At 42.4% G+C, this 21395-nt stretch overlaps 2 protein-coding genes across 2 annotated transcripts; both read right to left on the reverse strand.

Moving 5' to 3' along the window:
• Positions 1-3176: 3176 nt before the first annotated feature.
• Positions 3177-8937, reverse strand: LOC308471814 (uncharacterized protein; the record flags this gene model as incomplete). Its single annotated transcript, XM_080996100.1, has 3 exons — positions 3177-3214; positions 6235-7191; positions 7902-8937. 3 exons carry the CDS (start codon positions 8935-8937, stop codon positions 3177-3179), a joined length of 2031 nt encoding a protein of 676 aa, XP_080852226.1.
• A 9651-nt stretch (positions 8938-18588) lies between these two features.
• Positions 18589-21395, reverse strand: LOC308471817 (uncharacterized protein; the record flags this gene model as incomplete). The annotated part of the gene is made up of 2 exons (XM_080996102.1): positions 20087-21395; positions 18589-19367 (listed from the first exon to the last, which is right to left on the reverse strand). The coding sequence occupies exons 1-2, from the start codon at positions 20562-20564 to the stop codon at positions 18589-18591; spliced, it is 1257 nt and encodes a 418-aa protein (XP_080852228.1). The 5' UTR covers positions 20565-21395.

The raw sequence follows: 21395 nt of genomic DNA on the forward strand, positions 1-21395 counted from the left end.
CCCCAAAAAACACAAACCTATTCAAGGACAATTATAAAACAACATGGAAAGAAAGAAAGACAAATTTGGAAATATGGGACAGATTGAAAGTGTCCTTCTGGGGAAGGATAGCAGCTGTCAAGATGAGTGTCTTACCTAAGATGCTTTTTTTTATTCCAAGCTGTGCCTGTTGTTGCCGGATTAGGTCAATTCAATGAGTGGCAAAAAATGATTTCTAGGTTTGTATGGCAAGGGAAGAAACCTAGAATAAAGTTTAAACTTCTGATGGATAAAAAGGAAAGAGGAGGCTTCTCGTTACGGGATCTTAAAATATATTATGAAGCCGCTTCTATAACATGGTTAAAAGAATGGCTTAGTTTGAAGAACACAGACATATTAGATCTAGAGGGGTTTGGAAATAGATACAGGGGGCATGCGTAACTTTGGTATGACAAGGATGGAGTACACCGAAACTTTCTAGATCATATTATAAAAAGATCATTGTATGAAGTTTGGAAGAGATATAAAGAGTGGTTTGAAAGGAAAACACCATGGTGGCTGTTACCCCAAGAAGCCTTCTCTATGAAAAAATTAAATATGAAAGGAGTATGGCTAACACAGAGAGACATATTGATAGAAGAAAATAATGTAATAAAGATCAGGCCTTACGAGGTACTAAAAGATAAATTATCAAGTTGGATGGAGTATCATCAAATGAATGACATTTTCTCAAAAGATAAAAGAGCAAGAGGTTTCGAACAAACCAAATCAATATTAGAAACTGCAGTATTACAAAACAACACAAAAATATTGTCAAAGGTTTGTGAGTTTTTATTTGGTACACAAAAGACGAAGAAATCAAGAGCATTGTGATTAAATGGGCAATGGATGTTGGCCATAGCCTTGAATACGAGAAGTGTATAAAACTATGAAACACTGGGCTAAAATTCACAGCATGCACTTTGTTAAAAAAAATCTGTTAAAAATGATGTACAGATGGTACCTCACTCCAACTAAACTGTTAAGGATGTACAAAACAGGAAACAAGAATTGCTGGAAATGTGGAGTGAAAAAAGGTAATTTCTTTCACATGCGGTGGTCATATGATAAGGTAAAAACGTACTGGGAAAATATATACAATGAGCTAAAGAAGATATTTAGATATATGTTTTTGAAAAAGCCAGAGACATTCTTGTTAGGAATAGTAGGAGAATATCTGGTTAAGAACGACTAGAAACTGTTTTTTTATGCAACAAAAGCAGCGAGGTTACTGTTAGCGTAGTTTTGGAAACAGCAGCAATTACCAACAGTAGAAGAATGGAGACAAACGGTAATGGAACATGCAGAAATAATAATAATAATAATAATAATAATAATAATAATAATTTATACCCCGCCCTCCCCAGCTAAGGCCGGGCTCAGGGCGGCTAACAAGCAATAATAAAAACAAGTTGAATGATTACAACTTAAAAACAAAATTAAAATACAACATTAAAATATTGAAACATTAAAATATTAAAATGTGGCCTCATCGCAGGAGAAGGAAAAGAAAAAAGAAAGAGAGGGAGGGAATCAAATTGGCTCCAAGCCAAAGGCCAGGCGTAACAACTCTGTCTTACAGGCCCTGCGGAAAGAAATCAGATCCTGCAGGGTCCTGGTCTCATGAGGCAAAGTGTTCCACCAGGCTGGAGCCAGAGTTGAAAAGGCTCTGTCTCTGGTTGAAGCCAATCTAACTTCTTTAGGGCCCGGGACCACTAGGGTGTTGCTATTTATGGACCTTGAGGCTCTCCATGGGGCATACCGGGAGAGGCGGTCCCGTAGGTACGAGGGTCCTAGGCCGTGAAGGGCTTTAAAGGTCAAAAGCAGCACCTTAAATCTGACCCTGTACTCCACCGGGAGCCAGTGCAGCTTGAAAAGCACTGGGTGAATATGCTCCCATGGCAGAGACCCCATGAGGAGCCTCGCTGCAGCATTCTGCACCCGCTAGAGTTTCTGGGACAGCTTCAAGGGCAGCCCCGCGTAGAGCGAATTACAGTAGTCAAGCCTAGAGATGACCGTCACATAGATCACTAAATAGCCAAACTAACAGGGAAAATTAGACAACAGGGTGAGGAAACATTTCAAAAAGAATGGGAAAAATTTATGTTGTATATAGGAAAGAAAAAAAGAAAAGATGAAATAGTAAAACTAGTAGAATTGGAAACAAACCTCATAACGGGAAAGATTAAGAAAAGTGATGGCTCATGAAAATAATAAGAAGCAAAATGTATAAGGAAAAAACCAGAAGAAAGAAGGAGGCAAGTCAGCTTTGAAGAGCAAGTATAAATGTAAAATGAAATACAATATGTGTATGTGTATGTGGAATATCTAATTGAAAAACTAATAAAAACACAAAAGGCAAGAGGCTGCCTTCCGGACCCCACCCCATCTCAACCTCCCAGGGGAAGAAATCTCTCTCCTGCACCCTTCCTTGCTACCCACATTCCTCCTCCTGCACAATGAGAAATCCCATGTTTTCACTTTCTCATTCTTCCAAAGGGCTGTCATCCTTTGACTCACCTAGGTCCCTTTAGGGCTAAGGAAGGTCTACACTCGCGGCCCAGAGCAGAAGCCCCTTGTGAGGTCAAGTCTGCATTTCAAATGCCACAAAGGAGAAGAAAGAGAAACACTTGGGTGTTTGCTCAGCTAAATGAGGCCAGGTGTTAATCGTTTATGTGGGAAGTGCAAAGGTTGCTGGGAATTGGAGTTCACAGAAAAACAAACTGTTGGAGTGAGGAAGCATGACCTGAAAAGAGAACTCAGACAGCAGAGATAGATGGAGCAATGGACAGATGGATAGTAAATAGATAGATAGATAGATAGTAAATAGATAGATAGATGATAGATAGATAGATATCCTCGTTTCCCGCTGCACTTTGATTTATTGCTTTCTTGTTTTGTTTTGTTTTGAATTTGTTGTTGCCTGGGCTATTGTCCTCCATCTTAGGATGATGCAGCATTCAGCGATCTCATTGGACATGTAGATAGTGGTTTTTAACTGGCCAGCTCACCCCTTCAGACAGGCAGTGGTGAATTAACAAAATTTCCTTCTTCATCTCAAGCCCCTTCACTCTCCCACTTGGGTGTTTGCTCAGAGAAATGGGGCTAGGTGTTAATTGTTTATGTGGGAAGTGCAAAGGTTGCTGGGAACTGGGAGTTCACAGCAAAGCCAATTGCCGCAGGGAGGAAGCGTGATCTGAAAAGAGAAATTAAACAGCATAGAGAAAGACAGAAATGCCCTCTTTTCCCCTCCTGCACTTTGAGTTATAGCTTTCTTGTTTTTTGTTTTTGTTTAAATTGTGGCCTGGTGTTGCATACGGTCAATATAATAACATCAACTTTTGTGGTTTTCTTAAACAAAGATTTTGACCCTGATAATGTTAGCTTAATTGTTTGTTTATGCAGCAAAGAAACCAAAAACATAATGTGTAGTTTGGGTGGGAAATAGATGATGAGCATTTTCACATTGTACTTGCAGAGTGGCTGGATGAAGCAGGAGAACAACCCTTAGGGATCCTCTCCAAATAGGAAGCCTAGAGTAACTGGTAGGATCATGTGCTCAGTCATGCAATGGCTTTCCAAGAGGATTGCACCCATTTATGACAGATGAAACTATTGATGGCTACTATGCCCTGCCCCATGGTTGGAGGCAGTAATGCTTTCAAATACAGTCCAACCTCAGTTCCTGAGCGCCTCCATTATTGTATGTTTCGGCTGCCGAATGCCGAAAACCCAGAAGAGTTCTGGTTTTTTAACATTTTTCAGAACCCCAACGTCCGGTGTGATTTCTGCTTGTGTGCAAGAAGCTCTTGCAACCACTCAGAAGTTGCCCCTTGGTTGTTGAACGTTTCAGAAGCTGAATGGGCTTCCAGAACGGATTGCGTGTGTCAACCAATGTTTGACTGTACCAGAATCCTCTTGGGCTGAGGTTCTGCTTGAAGGTTTCCCCGAGGACATCAGGGTGGCCTCTGTGTAAAGAGGATGCTGGACTAGATGGCCTTTGACCTGATCCAGCAGGCTCTTATGCCTGTGCTTCCCCTTTAGCTGTACGTCTCTCACAGGGAACTTTCCGTAGGCTGTCGTTTGGCATCTCTCTGTGGGAGAGTGCGCGCATTTGGGGTCCTTGCCAGTTCTGCAACGAGGAACATAGGGTGTGGTCCCGCTGCATTTATTTACTTGTGCCATGCTGCTGCTGCATGCGAACAGGCGGAGCGTGTGGTAGGTGTGTCCAAGGCGCATGACATGCATCATGCGCCAACAGTGAGCACTGCTAGGGCTTCAGCGTCCAGTCTCTTAGTTTCATTTCTGTGCTGATGATTTTGAGCTACCTCCCATGAGCTACCTATGAATTAACTAAACGCTTTCTTCCTGCTCACTAGCTGCTAGTTTATGGTTAGACAGGTACAGTGGCGGAGGAGGGGGTGGGGTGGGCGCGTGCCACCCAGGTGCCATGTCTGAGGGGGGCGACCAGAAGGCACTCCGCAGGGTGCTCACCCTGCCGCCTTTGGCTGTGGTGGTACATCGCACCGCTGCAGCCGTGTGCAGAGGATCCCGCCGGTGTCCTTACGGTGGTCAAGTGGTGCTGGGGGCAAACCGCTATGTACGGCACATGTGCAGCATCACTACATACAGGACATACACGGGGTCTCTACGTACAGGGCATGTGCGCAATGCCACGCATGTGCCGTACATAGCGGTTTGCCACAGGCGCCGCTCAAGCGCCATACGGATGGCAGTGGGATCCCTTCGCCATCGTTACAGCTGCAAGCGGAGGATCCTGCCTCCATTCATACGGTGTTTGAGCACCAGTGGCGGCAAACCGCTGCGTACAGCACATGCGTGGCGCCACTCGCATGCGCCATACATAGCGATGCCAGGAATGCGTCACTGTTGGGCAGCCATGGCTTGGGGAATACAGACTGTCCCAGAGGTTGTGCAGCCATGTGCAATGAGAAAAGCCATACCAAAAACCCCACTGCAGTAGCATATTTAAAACTACAACCTTGACAGGAGGCAAGAGTAATAAAAAGAGAAGCAAAAGGAATAAAAAACATACAAAATTTATTGATGAATAGAGCAAACACATTAAAATACTTATGGAAGCAAGTCCCAAATAAAACATGCATTTAAAAAGAAGTACCATGACAGGAAAAATACACTGAAGTAGAAGAATGGAGAAACAGAAGCATTTGCAACATTTCTCTGCCTCTCCATTGCTGTCTTGTGCCAATTAAACTGACGTGAAATGAGTGCGCTATCATAAAAGCTTTCCCCACACTTGTGGGTTATTTCGTGGGAATTGTCTTGTGCTGATTAATTGGATATTTTTTAAAAGGTCTTGCTTCAGCCTGAGAAACTCTGCGATGTCTCCTATTTATGCTTCAGTTGATGTAACCCAAGGCTTCCGCTGCAACCCAAATGTTTTGGAACAAATGGAACATACGAAACATTTCTTTTCAGGGCGGGTTACATTATGTTCAACAAGACTTGGTTCAGAAGCATGGCTCAGGCCAAAATCTGGCTCCTCTCCTCTATGAATTCTCTGATGTGCCATAAGGGAGGTGCTGCACCTGAAGCTCTCTCCGCATTCTGAGCATTTGTGAGGTCCTTCTTCAATGTGCATCCTGTTATGTTTAATGAGATCAAAAGGAGAGGTAAAGTCCTTGTCGCATTTGGGGCATTTGTATGTTTTCCCTACTTCATGGGTTCTCTGGTGAGCGTTGAGGTGCGTGTTGAACTGGAAGCCCTGCTCACATTTTGAGCATTTAAAATGCTTCTCTTTCGTGTGGATTAAGCTATTTTTAAAAAAAAAAAATGTCACAAGAAATCCACAGCACAAATGGACAACAAAACCTGAGGCAATGAGTTCTCGTCACTAAAAAGACCCAAGAACCCTCTCAAAGCATGGATTATGTGTGTGTATTTGAAGGTTTGGGGAATCTAGCCTCTGGGTGGCTCCTGTGATGCCAAAAAGATGGGTGCCAAGACTGAGGTCACATTCACACCATACATTTATAACTGTTGCCATGGCTTCATCCAAAGAATGATGGGAAAAGTAGTTTGTACTGTAAGTCTATGGACTTACAATTGCCCGCTCCCTTAAGAAATGAAGTTCCCAGGATTCCCTGGGAGGAAGCTTTAAAAGTATTGTGTGGATGCGACCTTCTTAGCATAGTTGAAGAAGTTACATGGTTTCCATCCGTTGTGCATTCTCACCTTCATGAGGTCTCAATTCATCATCTAAACTCTCACTGAGATTTGAACCCTGGTTGGGCGTCTCCCTTGTGTGGTGCTCTTGATGCCTCTTGAGGTCTGATTTATGGGTGAAGCTCTTTCCACATTGTTCACACTTGTACAGTTTCTCCCCTGTATGGCAAGACCTTGTATGTCTGGAAAGACCTCCGCTCTCACTGAAGCTTTTTCTACACACAGGGCATTTGTAGGGTTTCTCTCCTGTGTGAGTTCTTTTATGTACTGTAAGGTGTGAGCTGTGTGCGAAACATTTATCGCACTCCAAACACTTGTAAGGCTTCTCTCCTGTGTGAGTTCTTGTATGGTTAGCAAGGTTTGAGCTCACAGTGAAGCTTTTCTCACACTTTGAACATTTGAAAGGCTTCTCCCCTGTGTGAGTTCTCTTATGTACTGTAAGGTTTGAGCTGTCAGTGAAGCTTTTCTCACACTTTGAACATTTAAAAGGCTTCTCCCCTGTGTGGGTTCTTTTATGTACTTTAAGGTTCCATTTCCTGCAGAAGCTCTTTCCACAGTCTGCACATTTATGTGATTTCTGTCCTGTGTGAATCTTCTGATGGGCAGCAAACTGCTTCTGATACCTGAAGCTCCTTCCACACTCCAAACAAGTAAATCGCTTCACCTCTGTAGGGCATGTGGGGCTGTTTCCATTGTTTCTGCTCCCACTGCTTATTTCTCCAGACTCTGCCCTTTGAATTGTTTTCTCCTTTGTGGATGTTCTCACAGCATCTCTGTTTTCTGGTTGTTCTCCTTCCTCAGTGAAGAAGCCACTTTGAGGAACGATGGATTTGTCTGTCTTCCGTTTTCTGTGGCTTCTCTTTTGCCTCCTTGGTCCATCGTGACTCAGGAGGTTCTGCTCCACCATCTCATCCTGTGCTTTTTTCAAAGTTTTCCTTTTGTTCTGTCTCCACTGCACAACACCTGCTGGATAAGAAAGAAGGAAAACATGGATGTCAGAGAGAGAGATGGAAACTGAGACATTCAATGTAATATGTTTTGTCTTTTTGATACACTTTTGGGCCATTGTTGTCTAAGCGGGCAATGAGTTGCCATCATGGGTGACCTTTCTTTCCACTCCGCTCAATATCCTGAGTCTGGTTTTGCCATTGCATCAGATTTACCAGCAAGTTTCTACCTGTAGAGATTTTACTCTCGAGAGCAATATTTTCTCAGTCTGCAGGTGGAAGCTTACATTGGCTTTAGGAAGCATAGCTCTATTGTTTGTCCATCACAAGGTTAGATCAAGATTTCTAATTCTTGATGCATTGAAACTTTTCTAATGCTCAAGAGCAGACAGTACAGCAAAAGTAGCAGACTATGAACATAGGGAAAGTAGTTGTGAACAACAAACAGAACAACAAAAAGTACAAAGCGAAATTGAAAAATTTATGCACAAGGCTTATAAATAAATATATACAACTCAAGAGCAGTCCAATTTACCCAGCAAACAGAACCTACATAGAGTGGGTTGTATGTCGGTCCATTACTTTTAGTGCGTCTATTGTAAGTTGGTGTAGCATGGGATTACCGCAAAAATAACCTTGTGTGCTTGTCATTAAGACCTGGAGCTAAGAAGCAATTCTACCTGGGACCTCCCTCCCCAATATGCATTACCCGGGAGCCCCATTACTTACCAGCATCCATATCTCTCTGAGCTGTGGCTTCACTGGGGGCTGTTCCTTGAAAAATGGGCTTCTGTCTAACCATTTCCTCATGCACAATGCAGGAGTCTTGTTCCTTGGTGGCATCAACAGCAGGCTGGAAGGTGGATTCATTGGGGCCTTTCCAATCTCTTCCACCAGCAATAGTTTTAACTACATCCTCCCCTGGGTGTGTTTCCTCAGGATACCCAATTCTGATATGGACTGTGTGCTTTTGTAGGACACCTTGGTCATACACAATGCAGATGTCTTGTCCTTTAGCAGCATCACCAACAGTCTGGGCTGGAGGTTCACTGGGGACACTGGAGTCTAGTTTGCTGTGAATGGGACTCTCCACTGAGTAGGTGTCCTGCAACCACTCCTTTCTTACGCAGTTGTTGGTGTTGTGCCAGATGTTTTCCTCACCTACAATGCACACATCCTGCTCCTCAGCAGCACCAGGAACTGTCTCCAACATGATTTCCCAGGGGGATCTGCAACTTCCTCCACAAAGAAGGTGTACATCCTCCTCTTCAACTGGGTAGGCTTCCTGCTGACCCTCCGTTCTCTTATGGACGATGGACTTTGGCCTGATGGGTTCCCCATAGACAATGCACAGGTCTGGCTTCCTAGAAGTATCAAGCATCATCATCCTGGCTGTGGCATCAACAACACCCTGGGCTGGAGTTTTACTTGGGACACTGGAGTCTCCTTTGCTGTAAACTGGACCCTCCCCTGAGCTCATTTTCTGCAAACACATATTTCTCTCGCAGGTGTTGGGGTAGTGCCAGATGTTCTCCTCACCCACAATGCACACATCCTGCTCCTTAGCAGCACCAGGAATTGTCTGTACTGTGATTTTCCAGGAGGCTCTGGAACTTCCTCCATGAAAAGGGGGTTCATCCTCCTCATCAACTGGGTGGGCTTCCTGCTGACCCCCCGTTCTCTTGTGGATGATGGGCTTTTGCCTGATGGGTTCCCCATAGACAATGCACAGGTCTGGCTCCTTGCAAGTATCAAACATCATCATCCTGGCTGTGGTCCAACTGGGCTCCTTGCAAACTTCTTCTTAGGCACGTGCGTCTTCTGCTTCACTTACTGTCTGCCTCTTTCCCTTTGCCTATTTAGGAAAGTAGATTGTTTGAAACAAGGTATCTTGAGAAACAGGAAATACAGAGAATTACAAGCATAAGAAGTATCCTGTTCAGCTCAGCCTTCAAAGGATACATTGTGTGTCCCATATGTACACTAGACACTCTCCATCTTACTGTTTTAGGAAAATAGCTCCCAAATGAATCTTTTCCTTCAAGTTCGTCACGTACACAAGAGAATAGTAACTTTGGCCACTTAGCTCAGTACTGTCTACACTGACTGGAAGCTGCTCTCCAGGGTTTCATACAGGAAGCCTCTCCCAAGCCCTACATGGAGATACTGGGGATTGAACGTGCCGCCTTTTGCAATGTAAGGGAGGCACTCTACCACTGAGCTGCCTTCCTTCCTCCTAAGACTCTCTTGCTCTTTGCTCCAGGAAATGTAGCAACCTCCACCTGCAGAAGCCCTAATACACATCCTGTCCCTCTTTTCATTTCCATTGTGGACTCTGGGCTGCAGGTCTGCCTTAAACAAGCTCCCCCTTAGTGAAAAATTTAAATATAAGAGAGACAGAAAGAATTACAGGGATAAAGTGTGGCGGAAAAGAATATAAGGTTAAAGCCTTCGCCGACCATATAGTCTTGACAGTACAGGAACCTTTAACTTTGACAGCGGAAGCATTAAAAGTAATTGAAGAATTTGGAATGTTGACAGGATTGAAAATTAATAAGGGTAAAACAAAAATGATGGTCAAAAACATGAACGTGGAACAAACAGATTAGCTGCAAAGTAAAACGGAAATAACAGTGGTAAAGAAAATAAAATATTTGGGGGTCTGGCTCTCCCCCAAAAACACAAACCTATTCAAGGACAATTATAAAACAACATGGAAAGAAAGAAAGACAAATTTGGAAATATGGGACAGATTGAAAGTGTCCTTCGGGGGAAGGATAGCAGCTGTCAAGATGAGTGTCTTACCTAAGATGCTTTTTTTTATTCCAAACTGTGCCTATTGTTGCCGGATTAGGTCAATTCAATGAGTGGCAAAAAATGATTTCTAGGTTTGTATGGCAAGGGAAGAAACCTAGAATAAAGTTTAAACTTCTGATGGATAAAAAGGAAAGAGGAGGCTTCTCGTTACGGGATCTTAAAATATATTATGAAGCCGCTTCTATAACATGGTTAAAAGAATGGCTTAGTTTGAAGAACACAGACATATTAGATCTAGAGGGGTTTGGAAATAGATACGGGTGGCACGCGTATCGTTGTGTCAGGGAACTGACATCGGAGCTAGAGGTGGAGGGAAGGCTCTCTAATGATGCTGGAGAAGGGCCCAGCAGGGAGAGAGGCAGCTCAGCAGATGGGGAAGCAATTCAGTGCAACACCAGGAATAAGGAGGGGCAGATGGGGGAATCGGTGAGAGGGCTCCCAGACTCTTCACCAGACACCAGCGGGGAGAGCACTGGTCCTCCCTTACCCACGCCCTCCCTGCGCAGAAGACTTCCGCGCAGAGAAAGTAGGAGGAGACTGGGTGTCAAACAACTTTTATGTTGGAAAAGGTTTAAGAAACGCCCACTGACGGATTCTGCTAGCGACTGAGGCAGCCGCGAATTGAAGGGCTGTCCAGACAGAAAGGTTTAACAAGGCAACATAGCCAGGAGAGGCGGCAACTTACGCACGAGCAACCCCCTACCATTATACGTTGGTATGACAAGGATGGAGTACACCGAGACTTTCTAGATCATATTATAAAAAGATCATTGTATGAAGTTTGGAAGAGATATAAAGAGTGGTTTGAAAGGAAAACACCATGGTGGCTGTCACCCCAAGAAGCCTTCTCAGTGAAAAAATTAAATATGAAAGGAGAATGGCTAACGTAGAGAGACATATTTATAGAAGGAAATAATGTAATAAAGATCAGGCCTTACGAGGAACTAAAAGATAAATTATCAAGTTGGATGGAGTATCGCCAAATGAATGACATTTTCTCAAAAGATAAAAAAGCAAGAGGTTTCGAACAAACCAAATCAATATTAGAAACTGCAGTATTACAAAACAACACAAAAATATTGTCAAAGGTCTGTGAGTTTTTATTAGAATGGTGCACAAAAGACGAAGAAATCAAGAGGGTCATGATTAAATGGACAATGGACGTTGGCCGTAGCATTGAATATGAGAAGTGGATAAAACTATGGAACACTGGGCTAAAATTCACAGCATGTACTTTGTTAAAAGAAAATCTGTTAAAAATGATGTACAGATGGTACCTCACTCCAACTAAACTGTTAAGGATGTACAAAACAGGAAACAAGAATTGCTGGAAATGTGGGGTGAAAGAAGGTGATTTCTTTCACTTGTGGTGGTCATGTGATAAGATAAAAACGGACTGGGAAAATATATACAATGAGCTAAAGAAGATATTTAGATATATGTTTTTGAAAAAGCCAGAGGCATTCTTGTTACGAATGTTAGGAGAAGATCTGGTTAAGAACCACCAGAAACTGTTTTTATGTGCAACAAAAGCGGCGAGGTTCCTGTTAGCGTAGTTTTGGAAACAGAAGCAATTACCAACAGTAGAAGAATGCAGACAGAAGGTAATGGAATGTGCAGAAATAGCCAAACTAACAGGGAAAATTCGACAACAGGGTGAGGAAACATTTCAAAAAGAATTGGAAAAATGTATGTTGTATAAAGGAAAGAAAAGATGAAATAGTAAAACTAGTAGAATTGGAAACAAACCTCATAATGGGAAAGATTAAGAAAAGTGATGGATAATGAAAATATTAAGAAGCAAAATGTATAAGGAAACTAATATACCGTATTTTTTGCTCTATAAGACTCACTTTTTCCCTCCTAAAAAGTAAGGGGAAATGTGTGTGCGTCTTATGGAGCGAATGCAGGCTGCGCAGCTATCCCAGAAGCCAGAAAAGCAAGAGGGATTGCTGCTTTCACTGTGCAGCGATCCCTCTTGCTGTTCTGGCTTCTGAGATTCAGAATATTTTTTTTCTTGTTTTCCTCCTCCAAAAACTAGGTGCGTCTTGTGGTCTGGTGCGTCTTATAGAGCGAAAAATACGGTAACTAACAGTAGTGGTAAATGAATACAGATTGACAACAAGAATTGTATAAACCTGAGGACTTATTTGTTTATGGATACACTATGCTCAAATATGGAAAATGATAACAATATATAAAATGGAAGAAAATAATGTGATAAAATTATATGTGATATAAAAAACCAGAAGAAAGGAGGAGGCAAGTCAGCTTTGAAGAGCAAGTATAAATGTAAAATGTAATACAATATGTGTATGTGTATGTGGAGTATCTAATTGAAAAACTAATAAAAACACAAAAGGCAAGAGGCTGCCCACCCCATCTCAACCTCCCAGGGGAAGAAATCTCTCTTTTGCACCCTTCCTTGCCACCCACATTCCTCCTCCTGCACAATGAGAAATCCTATGTTTTCTCTTTCTTATTCTTCCAAAGGGCTGTCATCCTTTGACTCACCCAGGTCCCCTTAGGGATAAGGAAGGTCTACACTTGCGGCCCAGAGCAGCAGCCCCTTGTGATATCAAGTCTGCATTTCAAATGCCACAAAGGAGATGAAAGAGGGGGAAAACAGGGACCCCCAGTTCAGAAATTTCTACCCAATCTCAGCATGTCTTATTTTGAGTTCTTGGTAGGCTCCAGCTCACCCTTCAGACAGGCAGTGGTGAATTCACAGACTTTCCTTCTTCATCTCAAGCCCCTTCACTGTCCCACTTGGGTGTTTGCTCAGCTAAATGGATCCAGGTGTTGATCGTTTATGTGGGAAGTGCAATGGCTGCTGGGAACTGGAGTTCACAGAAAAATATAGTGTGGCAGGGCAGAAGCGTGATCTGAAAAGAGAAATTAAACAGGAGAGAGAGAGAGAAATAATAATAATGATGATGATGATAATGATAATAATAATAATAATAATAATAATAATAATAATAATAATAATAATTTATACCTCGCCCACTCTGGGCCGCTTCCCAAAAAATATTAAAATACTATAAAACATCAAACATTAAAAGCTTCCCTAAACAGGGCTGCCTTCAGGTGTCTTCTAAAAGTCTGGTAGTTGTTCTTCTCTTTGACATCTGGTGGGAGGGCATTTCACAGGGAGGGCGCCACTACCGAGAAGGCCCTCTGCCTGGTTCCCTGTAACTTGACTTCTCGCAATGAGGGAACCGCCAGAAGGCCCTTGGTGCTGGACCTCAGTGTCCGGGCAGAACGATGGGGGTGGAGACACTCCTTCAGATATAAGACATAAATGCCCTCTTTTCCCTTCTTGCACTTGATTTATAGCTTTCTCCTTTTGTTTTTAAATTGTGGCTTGGTTTCACATATTGTCAACATAGTAACATCAACTTTTGTAGCTTTCTTTAAAAAAGACTCCTCCTCCTCCGTGTGCCTCCGACACGAGAGGCCGGGAGCCTGGCAACCTGAGAACAGGAATTTCCTGAGGTGCCTCCTCACTCCTGCAACGCTCTTCCCAGGTTGGTTCTCCTGGTGCCTTCCTTCCTTATTTTTAGGCACCAGCCTTTCAGCCAATGAGTGAATGCAGAGCTGTGAGTGATTTGTGAGTGGTTTAGATACCAGGCAATAGGAATCCCCCGAGGCCTCAAAAGCTGCTTCTCCCTTCCTTTGAGTGTACTTATTCTGATTCTTGTGCCTTTAACAGCTGTGTAGCAGGCAGAATTTCAACAGGTCAAGCTATTTCTCAAAGGGAAATAGAACTATGGGGAAGCTTTCACATTCTGTCTGTCACAATTTCAGTTACAGGTGCGGCCAATGATTTATGGTTGATAAAGTTTTCATATATACAGAGGACCAAGTCTTGCTGAATAAACTCCAGCTTGGCTACTGCAAGTCACCAATCTTTCAGGGTTCTTTGAGCATCAAGGCAAAGTGGTTTAACCATCAGTTCCTCTCCCCCAGTAATGCTGGAAGCTGTGACATTGTGAGGAGAATAGCAGGTCTCCCCTAACCCATCTCAGCACCTTTAACCTTTAGCTCCCAGAATTCCTTGGGGGAAGCCATGACTGTTTAAAGCAGTATCACATTGCTTCCACTGCATGGGAAACCCAGCCATATGGGCGGGATATAAATAATAAATTATTATTAAAATTATTTTTATTAATTATTATGGTGTGAATGTGTGCTGAGTCTGCTGGAAACTGCAATCTAACCTGGAAAGCTGCATCCATTTTTGTTCTGAGGAGCCAGTGAAAACAGAACAGCACAAAGCATAATATTTACACAACTTTATTATTCAGGATCGGTAGTCTCAAAACAAATCTAAAAAGTAGAAGCAGATACTGTGCCAATTTTACATTTCCAACGGGGAAGCCTCTGAAGCTTTTCAAACTTCCCTTCCTTCCTTGGGTCAATCCTTCTCTTTGGTTTCAAGAGCCTAAATTATCCCCAACATGGTTAATTCAGCCGGATGAACAGAAGAGCCCTCACATTTATTGGGGTGCCAAGAGAAATTCCCAATGTCAAGAGAGAAAGGTGCTGGTTGACTTTGCTCTGGCCAAGGAAAGAACTGAGTTTTCTTTAGATTCTCCCAAGAGCAATTTTCATAGCCTAACTGATTACAATAAAGCAACTTTAATATATATATGTATATATATATATATATATATATATATATATATATATATACACAACTTTCACATGGAATCTACAGAAAGAATGGACCCAAAACCTGAGGCAATGTATTTTAGCCACTTAAAAGACTCAAGAACCCACCCAAAGCATGGATTATGTGTGTGTATTGAGAAATTCAGGGGGGATGTGGCCTCTGGGTGGCTCCTGCGATGCCCAAGAGATGGACGCCGAGACTGAGGTCACATCTGCACTAAACATTTAAAGCTCCTTTGTAGCTATTATATGGCTTTCTCAAAGGAATTCTGGAAACAGTAGTTTCAACCTCATAGGTCTAAATTCCAGACACCTTTACGAACACCATTAAGTTACCAGTATTCTTTAGGGGAAAGCTTTAAATATATTGTGTGGATGCGACCTTCTTAGGATAGTTCAGGAAGTTACATGGTTTCCATCCGTTGTGCATTCTCACCTTCATGAGGTCTCGATTCATCATCTAAACGCTCACTGAGATTTGAACCCTGGTTGGGCGTCTCCCTTGTGTGGTGCTCTTGATGCCTCTTGAGGTCTGATTTACGGGTGAAGCTCTTTCCACATTGTTCACACTTGTATAGTTTCTCTCCTGTGTGAGTTCTTTCATGTACTTTAAGGTTCGAGATCTGTGCGAAATGTTTTCCACACACAAAACATTTATAGGGCTTCTCCCCTGCATGACACTGATCCCAACCGGCTCCTTCAGATGGAAGATGAATGACGGCCTGTTTAGAGATCAAGAGATTGTAAAGAAGGCCCCAAAAACTCTAAAGGACTATTTTGAGGTTAATATGAACACCAGGGTGGAAAAAAGAACTATATGGGACGCAAGCAAGGCCGTGATGAGAGGGTTCCTGATACAACAGAATACCATAAAGAAAAGATCACAGAATGAAAGGAAGGACAAAATTTTGGAAAGAATTAAAGAGCTAGAGAAGAAGTTAAGATCTAACCCAAAGTCCCAGCCGATTCTACGAGAAATTAAACTTTACCAAGCACAATACTCTAAATTGATAAACCAGGAAATAGAATGGAAGATTAAAATAATGAAGCAAAAAACTTTTGAATCGGCTAACAAATGTGGAAAACTGCTAGCTTGGCAGTTGAAGAAGAGACAAAAACTAAATACGGTAACAAACCTAGAGATCGAAGGAAGAAGCATCCAGAACCCTGGAGAGATCAGAAAGTGTTTTCAGAAATATTTCAAAAAGTTATATACTCAAGGGCCACAAGATGAAATTGAGATTAAACAATTCTTGGAGAAAAATGGATTAGCAAAGCTGTCAGAAGAAAACAAAACAATTCTGAACGGTAAAATAACACGACAAGAGATTGAGCAGGCCATCCAGAACATGAAACAGGGCAAATCGCCAGGGCCAGATGGGCTGACCTCCAACTACTATAAGACATTGAAAGACTACCTGATACAACCATTGTTGGAGGTCAGCAATGAAATTATGGAGGGGAAGAGGGCGCCGGAATCATGGAAAGAAGCTTTTATCGCATTGATACCAAAATCGGAAACTGAAAAGACACAACTAAAGAACTACCGTCCCATCTCCCTTTTAAATGTGGATTACAAAATATTTGCAGATGTCTTGGCACGTAGATTCAAGAAAGTTCTAAATGAAGTAATTCATAAAGACCAGGCAGGCTTTCTCCCAGGTAGACATATGTTTGCTAATACAAGGAACATTATAGATATACTGGAACTTTTGCAAACAAACATAAACACTAAAGCAGTTTTAATCTTTATAGACGCGGAGAAGGCCTTTGACAACATATCCTGGAAATTCATGAAGGGGAACCTAAAAGAAATGGGAGTGGGACGGGGGTTTGAGAATGGGATTGAGGCAATATACTCAGAACAAAAGGCTAAACTGATAGTTAACAATGTGGTCACAGAAGAGTTCAAAATTGAAAAAGGTACACGACAAGGCTGCCCGATTTCCCCACTACTATTTATCTCGGTTCTGGAAGTGCTCCTGAACATGATTAGAGGGGATCGGCTGGTGGAAGGGATCCAGGTCGGAGCGAAACAATATAAACTTAAAGCGTTTGCAGATGACCTAGTTCTGACATTACAGGAGCCGGAATCTAGTACGAAAAGAGTATTACAATTGATTCAAAACTTTGGTCGAGTGGCGGGATTTAAATTGAATAAACAAAAAACCAAGGTATTGGGGAAAAATTTGACAGATACTGAGTCGGAACGGTTTCAGAGGGAGACAGAGTTAACGGTGGTCAAGAAAGTGAAATACCTAGGGGTAAACATAACAGCAAAAAATCTGAGTTTATTTAAAGATAACTATGAAAAATGCTGGTTAGAAATTAAGAGAGACTTGGATAGTTGGTCAAGATTAAAACTTTCTTTGTTAGGCCGAATAGCTGCCATCAAGATGAATGTATTGCCAAAAATGTTATTTTTGTTTCAGACACTACAGATTGTAGACAAGACAGAGTGTTTCCGGAAGTGGCAGAAAGACATTTCCAAATTTGTCTGGCAGGGCAAAAAGCCCAGAATTAAGTTCAAGATATTAACGGATGCGAAAGAAAGAGGGGGCTTTGCCCTGCCAGACTTAAAGCTGTATTACGAAGCGGCAGCTTTCTGCTGGCTAAAAGATTGGCTACTTCTTGAAGATACGGATGTATTAGATTTAGAAGGTTTTAATAATGCATTTGGATGGCATGCATATTTATGGTATGACAAGGTTAAGACAAACAAGGCCTTTAAGAACCATATTGTCAGGAAAGCAGTATTTAATGTATGGATAAGATACAAAGACTTATTGGAGAATAAAACTCCGAGGTGGCTGTCACCCCTAGAGGCTAAGGCCCGAAAAAGAGCCAATATGGAGGCCAATTGGCCAAAATATTGGGAGATATTAGAAAGAGATGGTAACAATTGGAAATTGCAGAGTTTAGAGAAAATGAAAGATAAAGTGCGAGACTGATTACACTATGCTCAGATTAAAGAAGTTTTTAAAAATGACAAAAAGTTAGGTTTCCAGGTGGAGAAGTCAAAGTTGGAAACTGAACTGTTAGAACCTAAGACTAAAGTACTTTCAAAGATGTATAATTTGTTGCTGAAATGGAACACACAAGACGAAATGGTCAAATCGGCAATGATAAAATGGGCACAGGATATTGGGCATAATATTATGTTTGAAGATTGGGAAAGGTTATGGACCTCTGGGCTGAACTTCACTGCATGTAATGCTTTGAAGGAAAATGTAATGAAAATGATATATAGATGGTACATGACCCCAGTCAAATTGGCCAAAATATACCATTCGTCTGACAATAAATGTTGGAAATGTAAGGAAAATGAAGGAACTTTTTTTCACCTCTGGTGGACTTGCCCGAGAGTGAAGGCCTTTTGGGAGATGATATATAATGAGTTAAAAAAGGTGTTTAGGTACACCTTTACTAAGAAACCAGAGGCCTTCCTCTTGGGCATTGTCGGCCAGAGTGTGTTAAAGAAGGACAGAACATTTTTCATGTATGCAACAACGGCAGCAAGGATACTGATTGCTAAGAACTGGAAAACTCAAAATCTACCTACGCTGGAAGAATGGCAGATGCAGCTGATGGACTATATGCAATTAGCTGAGATGACCGGCAGAATTCGAGACTTGGGAGAAGAGAGGATGGAAGAAGACTGGAAGAAATTCAAGACTTATCTGCAAAAGTATTGTAATTTGGCTGAATGTTGATTGGGATGTCAGAGTAGAAGTAATTGTCTACCACTAAATTAGACTTAAGTTTAAACTATACGCTAATGATCAAATCCAAGATTATGAACAAAATGATAATTTGTTTGGAAATAATTCTTTAACGATGTAAGTGTGTGCGGGAGGCGTGGGGGAGTCCAAAGTAACGATGAAAAGATGTCAAATAATCAATGTTATTTGTTTAAATATGTTTATGTATTGAAAAACTTGAATAAATATATATTAAAAAAAAAAATATAGGGCTTCTCCCCTGTGTGGGTTCTTTTATGTACTGTAAGGTTTGAGCTGTCAGTGAAGCTTTTATCGCACACCAAACATTTGTAAGGCTTCTCCCTTTTGTGAGCTCTTTTATGTTTAGTAAGGTGTGAGCTGATTATGAAGCTTTTATCGCACTCCAAACATTTGTAAGGCTTCTCCCCTGTGTGAGTTCTTTTATGTACTGTAAGGTTTGAGCTGTCAGTGAAGCTTTTCTCACACTTTGAACATTTGAAAGGCTTCTCCCCTGTGTGGATTCTTTTATGTACTTTAAGGTTCCATTTCTTGCAGAAGCTCTTTCCACAGTCTGCACATTTATATGATTTCTGTCCTGTGTGAATCTTCTGATGGGCAGCAAACTGCTTCTGATTCCTGAAGCTCCTTCCACACTCCAAACACGTAAATCGCTTCACCTCTGTAGGGCATGTGGGGCTGTTTCCATTGTTTCTGCTCCCACTGCTTATTTCTCCAGATTCTGCCCTTTGAATTGTTTTCTCCTTTGTGGATGTTCTCAAAGCACCTCTGTTTTCTGGTTGTTCTCCTTGCTCAGTGAAGAAGCTACTTTGAGGAACGATGGATTTTTCAGTCTTCCGTTTTCTGTGGCTTCTCTTTTCCCTCCTTGGTCCATCGTGACTCAGGAGGTTCTGCTCCACCATCTCATCCTGTGCTGTTTTCAAAGATTTCCTTCTGTTCTGTCTCCATTGCACAACACCTGCTGGATAAGAGAGAAGGAAAACATGGATGTCAGAGAGAGAGATGGAAACTGAGACATTCAGTGTAATATGTTTTGTCTTTTTGATACACTTTTGGGCCATTGCTGTCTAAGCGGGCAGTAAGTTGCCATCATGGGTGACCTTTCTTTCCACTCTGCTCAATATCCTGAGTCTGGTTTTGCCGTTGCCTCAGGTTCACCAGCAAGTTCCTACCTGTAGAGATTCTACTCTCGAGAGCAAATATTTTCTCAGTCTGCAGGTGGAACATTGGCTAAACATTGGCTTTAGGAAGCAGAGCTCTATTGTTTGTCCATCACAAGGTTAGATCAAGATTTCTAATTCTTGATGCATTGAAACTTTTCTAATGCTCAAGAGCAGACAATAAAGCAAAAGTAGCAGACTACGAACATAGGGAAAGTAGTTGTGAACAACAAACAAAACAACAAAAAGTACAAAGCGAAATTGAAAAATTTCTCCACAAGGCGCATGCATACACCCACACCCACACAACTCAAGAGCAGTACAGTTTCCCCAGCAAACAGAACCTACATAGAGTGGTTTCTATGTCCATTACTTTTAGTGGGTCTATTGTAAGTTGGTGTAGCACTGGATGACCTCCAAAATAGCCTTGTGTGCTTGTCATTAAGACCTGGAGCTAAGAAGCAATTCTGCCTGGGACCTCCTTCACCAATATGAATTACCCGAGAGCCCCATTACTTACCAGTATCCATACCTCTCTGAGCTGTGGCTTCACTGGGAGCTCTTCCTTGAAAAATGGGCTTCTGACTAACCATTTCCTCATAGGAGGAGTCTTGTTCCTTGGTGGCATCAACAGCGGGCTGGAAGGTGGATTCACTGGGGCCTTTCCAATCTCTTCCACCAGCAATAGGTTTAACTACATCCTCCCCTGGGTGTGTTTCCTCAGGATACCCAATTCTGATATGGACTGTGTGCTTTTGTAGGACACCTTGGTCATACACAATGCAGATGTCTTGTCCTTTAGCAGCATCACCAACAGTCTGGGCTGGAGGTTCACTGGGGACACTGGAGTCTAGTTTGCTGTGAACGGTACCCTCCACTGAGAGCGTTTCCTGCAAACACGCTTTTCTCTCATAGATGTTGGTGTTGTGCCAGATGTTTTCCTCACCTACAATGCACACATCCTGCTCCTCAGCAGCACCAGGAACTGTCTCCAACATGATTTCCCAGGAGGATCTGCAACTTCCTCCATGAAGAAGGGGTACCTCCTCTTCCACCTCGACTGGGTGGGCTTCCTACTGACCCTCAGTTCTCTTATGGACGATGGCCTTTGGCCTGATGGGTTCCCCATAGACAATGCACAGGTCTGGCTTCCTAGAAGTATCAAGCATCATCATCCTGGCTGTGGCATCAACAACGGTCTGGGCTGGAGTTTTACTTGGGACACTGGAGTCTCCTTTGCTGTAAACTGGACCCTCCCCTGAGCTCATTTTCTGCAAACACATATTTCTCTCGCAGGTGTTGGGGTAGTGCCAGATGTTCTCCTCACCCACAATGCACACATCCTGCTCCTTAGCAGCACCAGGAATTGTCTGTACTGTGATTTTCCAGGAGGCTCTGGAACTTCCTCCATGAAAAAGGGGTTCATCCTCCTCATCAACTGGGTGGGCTTCCTGCTGACCCCCCGTTCTCTTGTGGATGATGGGCTTTTGCCTGATGGGTTCCCCATAGACAATGCACAGGTCTGGCTCCTTGCAAGTATCAAACATCATCATCCTGGCTGTGGTCCAACTGGGCTCCTTGCAAACTTCTTCGTGGCACGGGCATCTTCTGCTTCATTTACTGTCTGCCTCTTTCCCTTTGCCTATTTAGGAAAGTAGATTGTTTGAAATAAGGTATCTTGAGAAACCGGAAATACAGAGAATTACAAGCATAAGAAGTATCCTGTTCAGCTCAGCCTTCAAAGGATACATTGTGTGTCCCATATGTACACTAGACACTCTCCATCTTACTGTTTTAGGAAAATAGCTCCCAAATGAATCTTTTCCTTC

This window comes from Podarcis pityusensis (assembly GCF_964106645.2).
Source record: "Podarcis pityusensis genome assembly, chromosome: 2".
NCBI lineage: Eukaryota > Metazoa > Chordata > Lepidosauria > Squamata > Lacertidae > Podarcis > Podarcis pityusensis.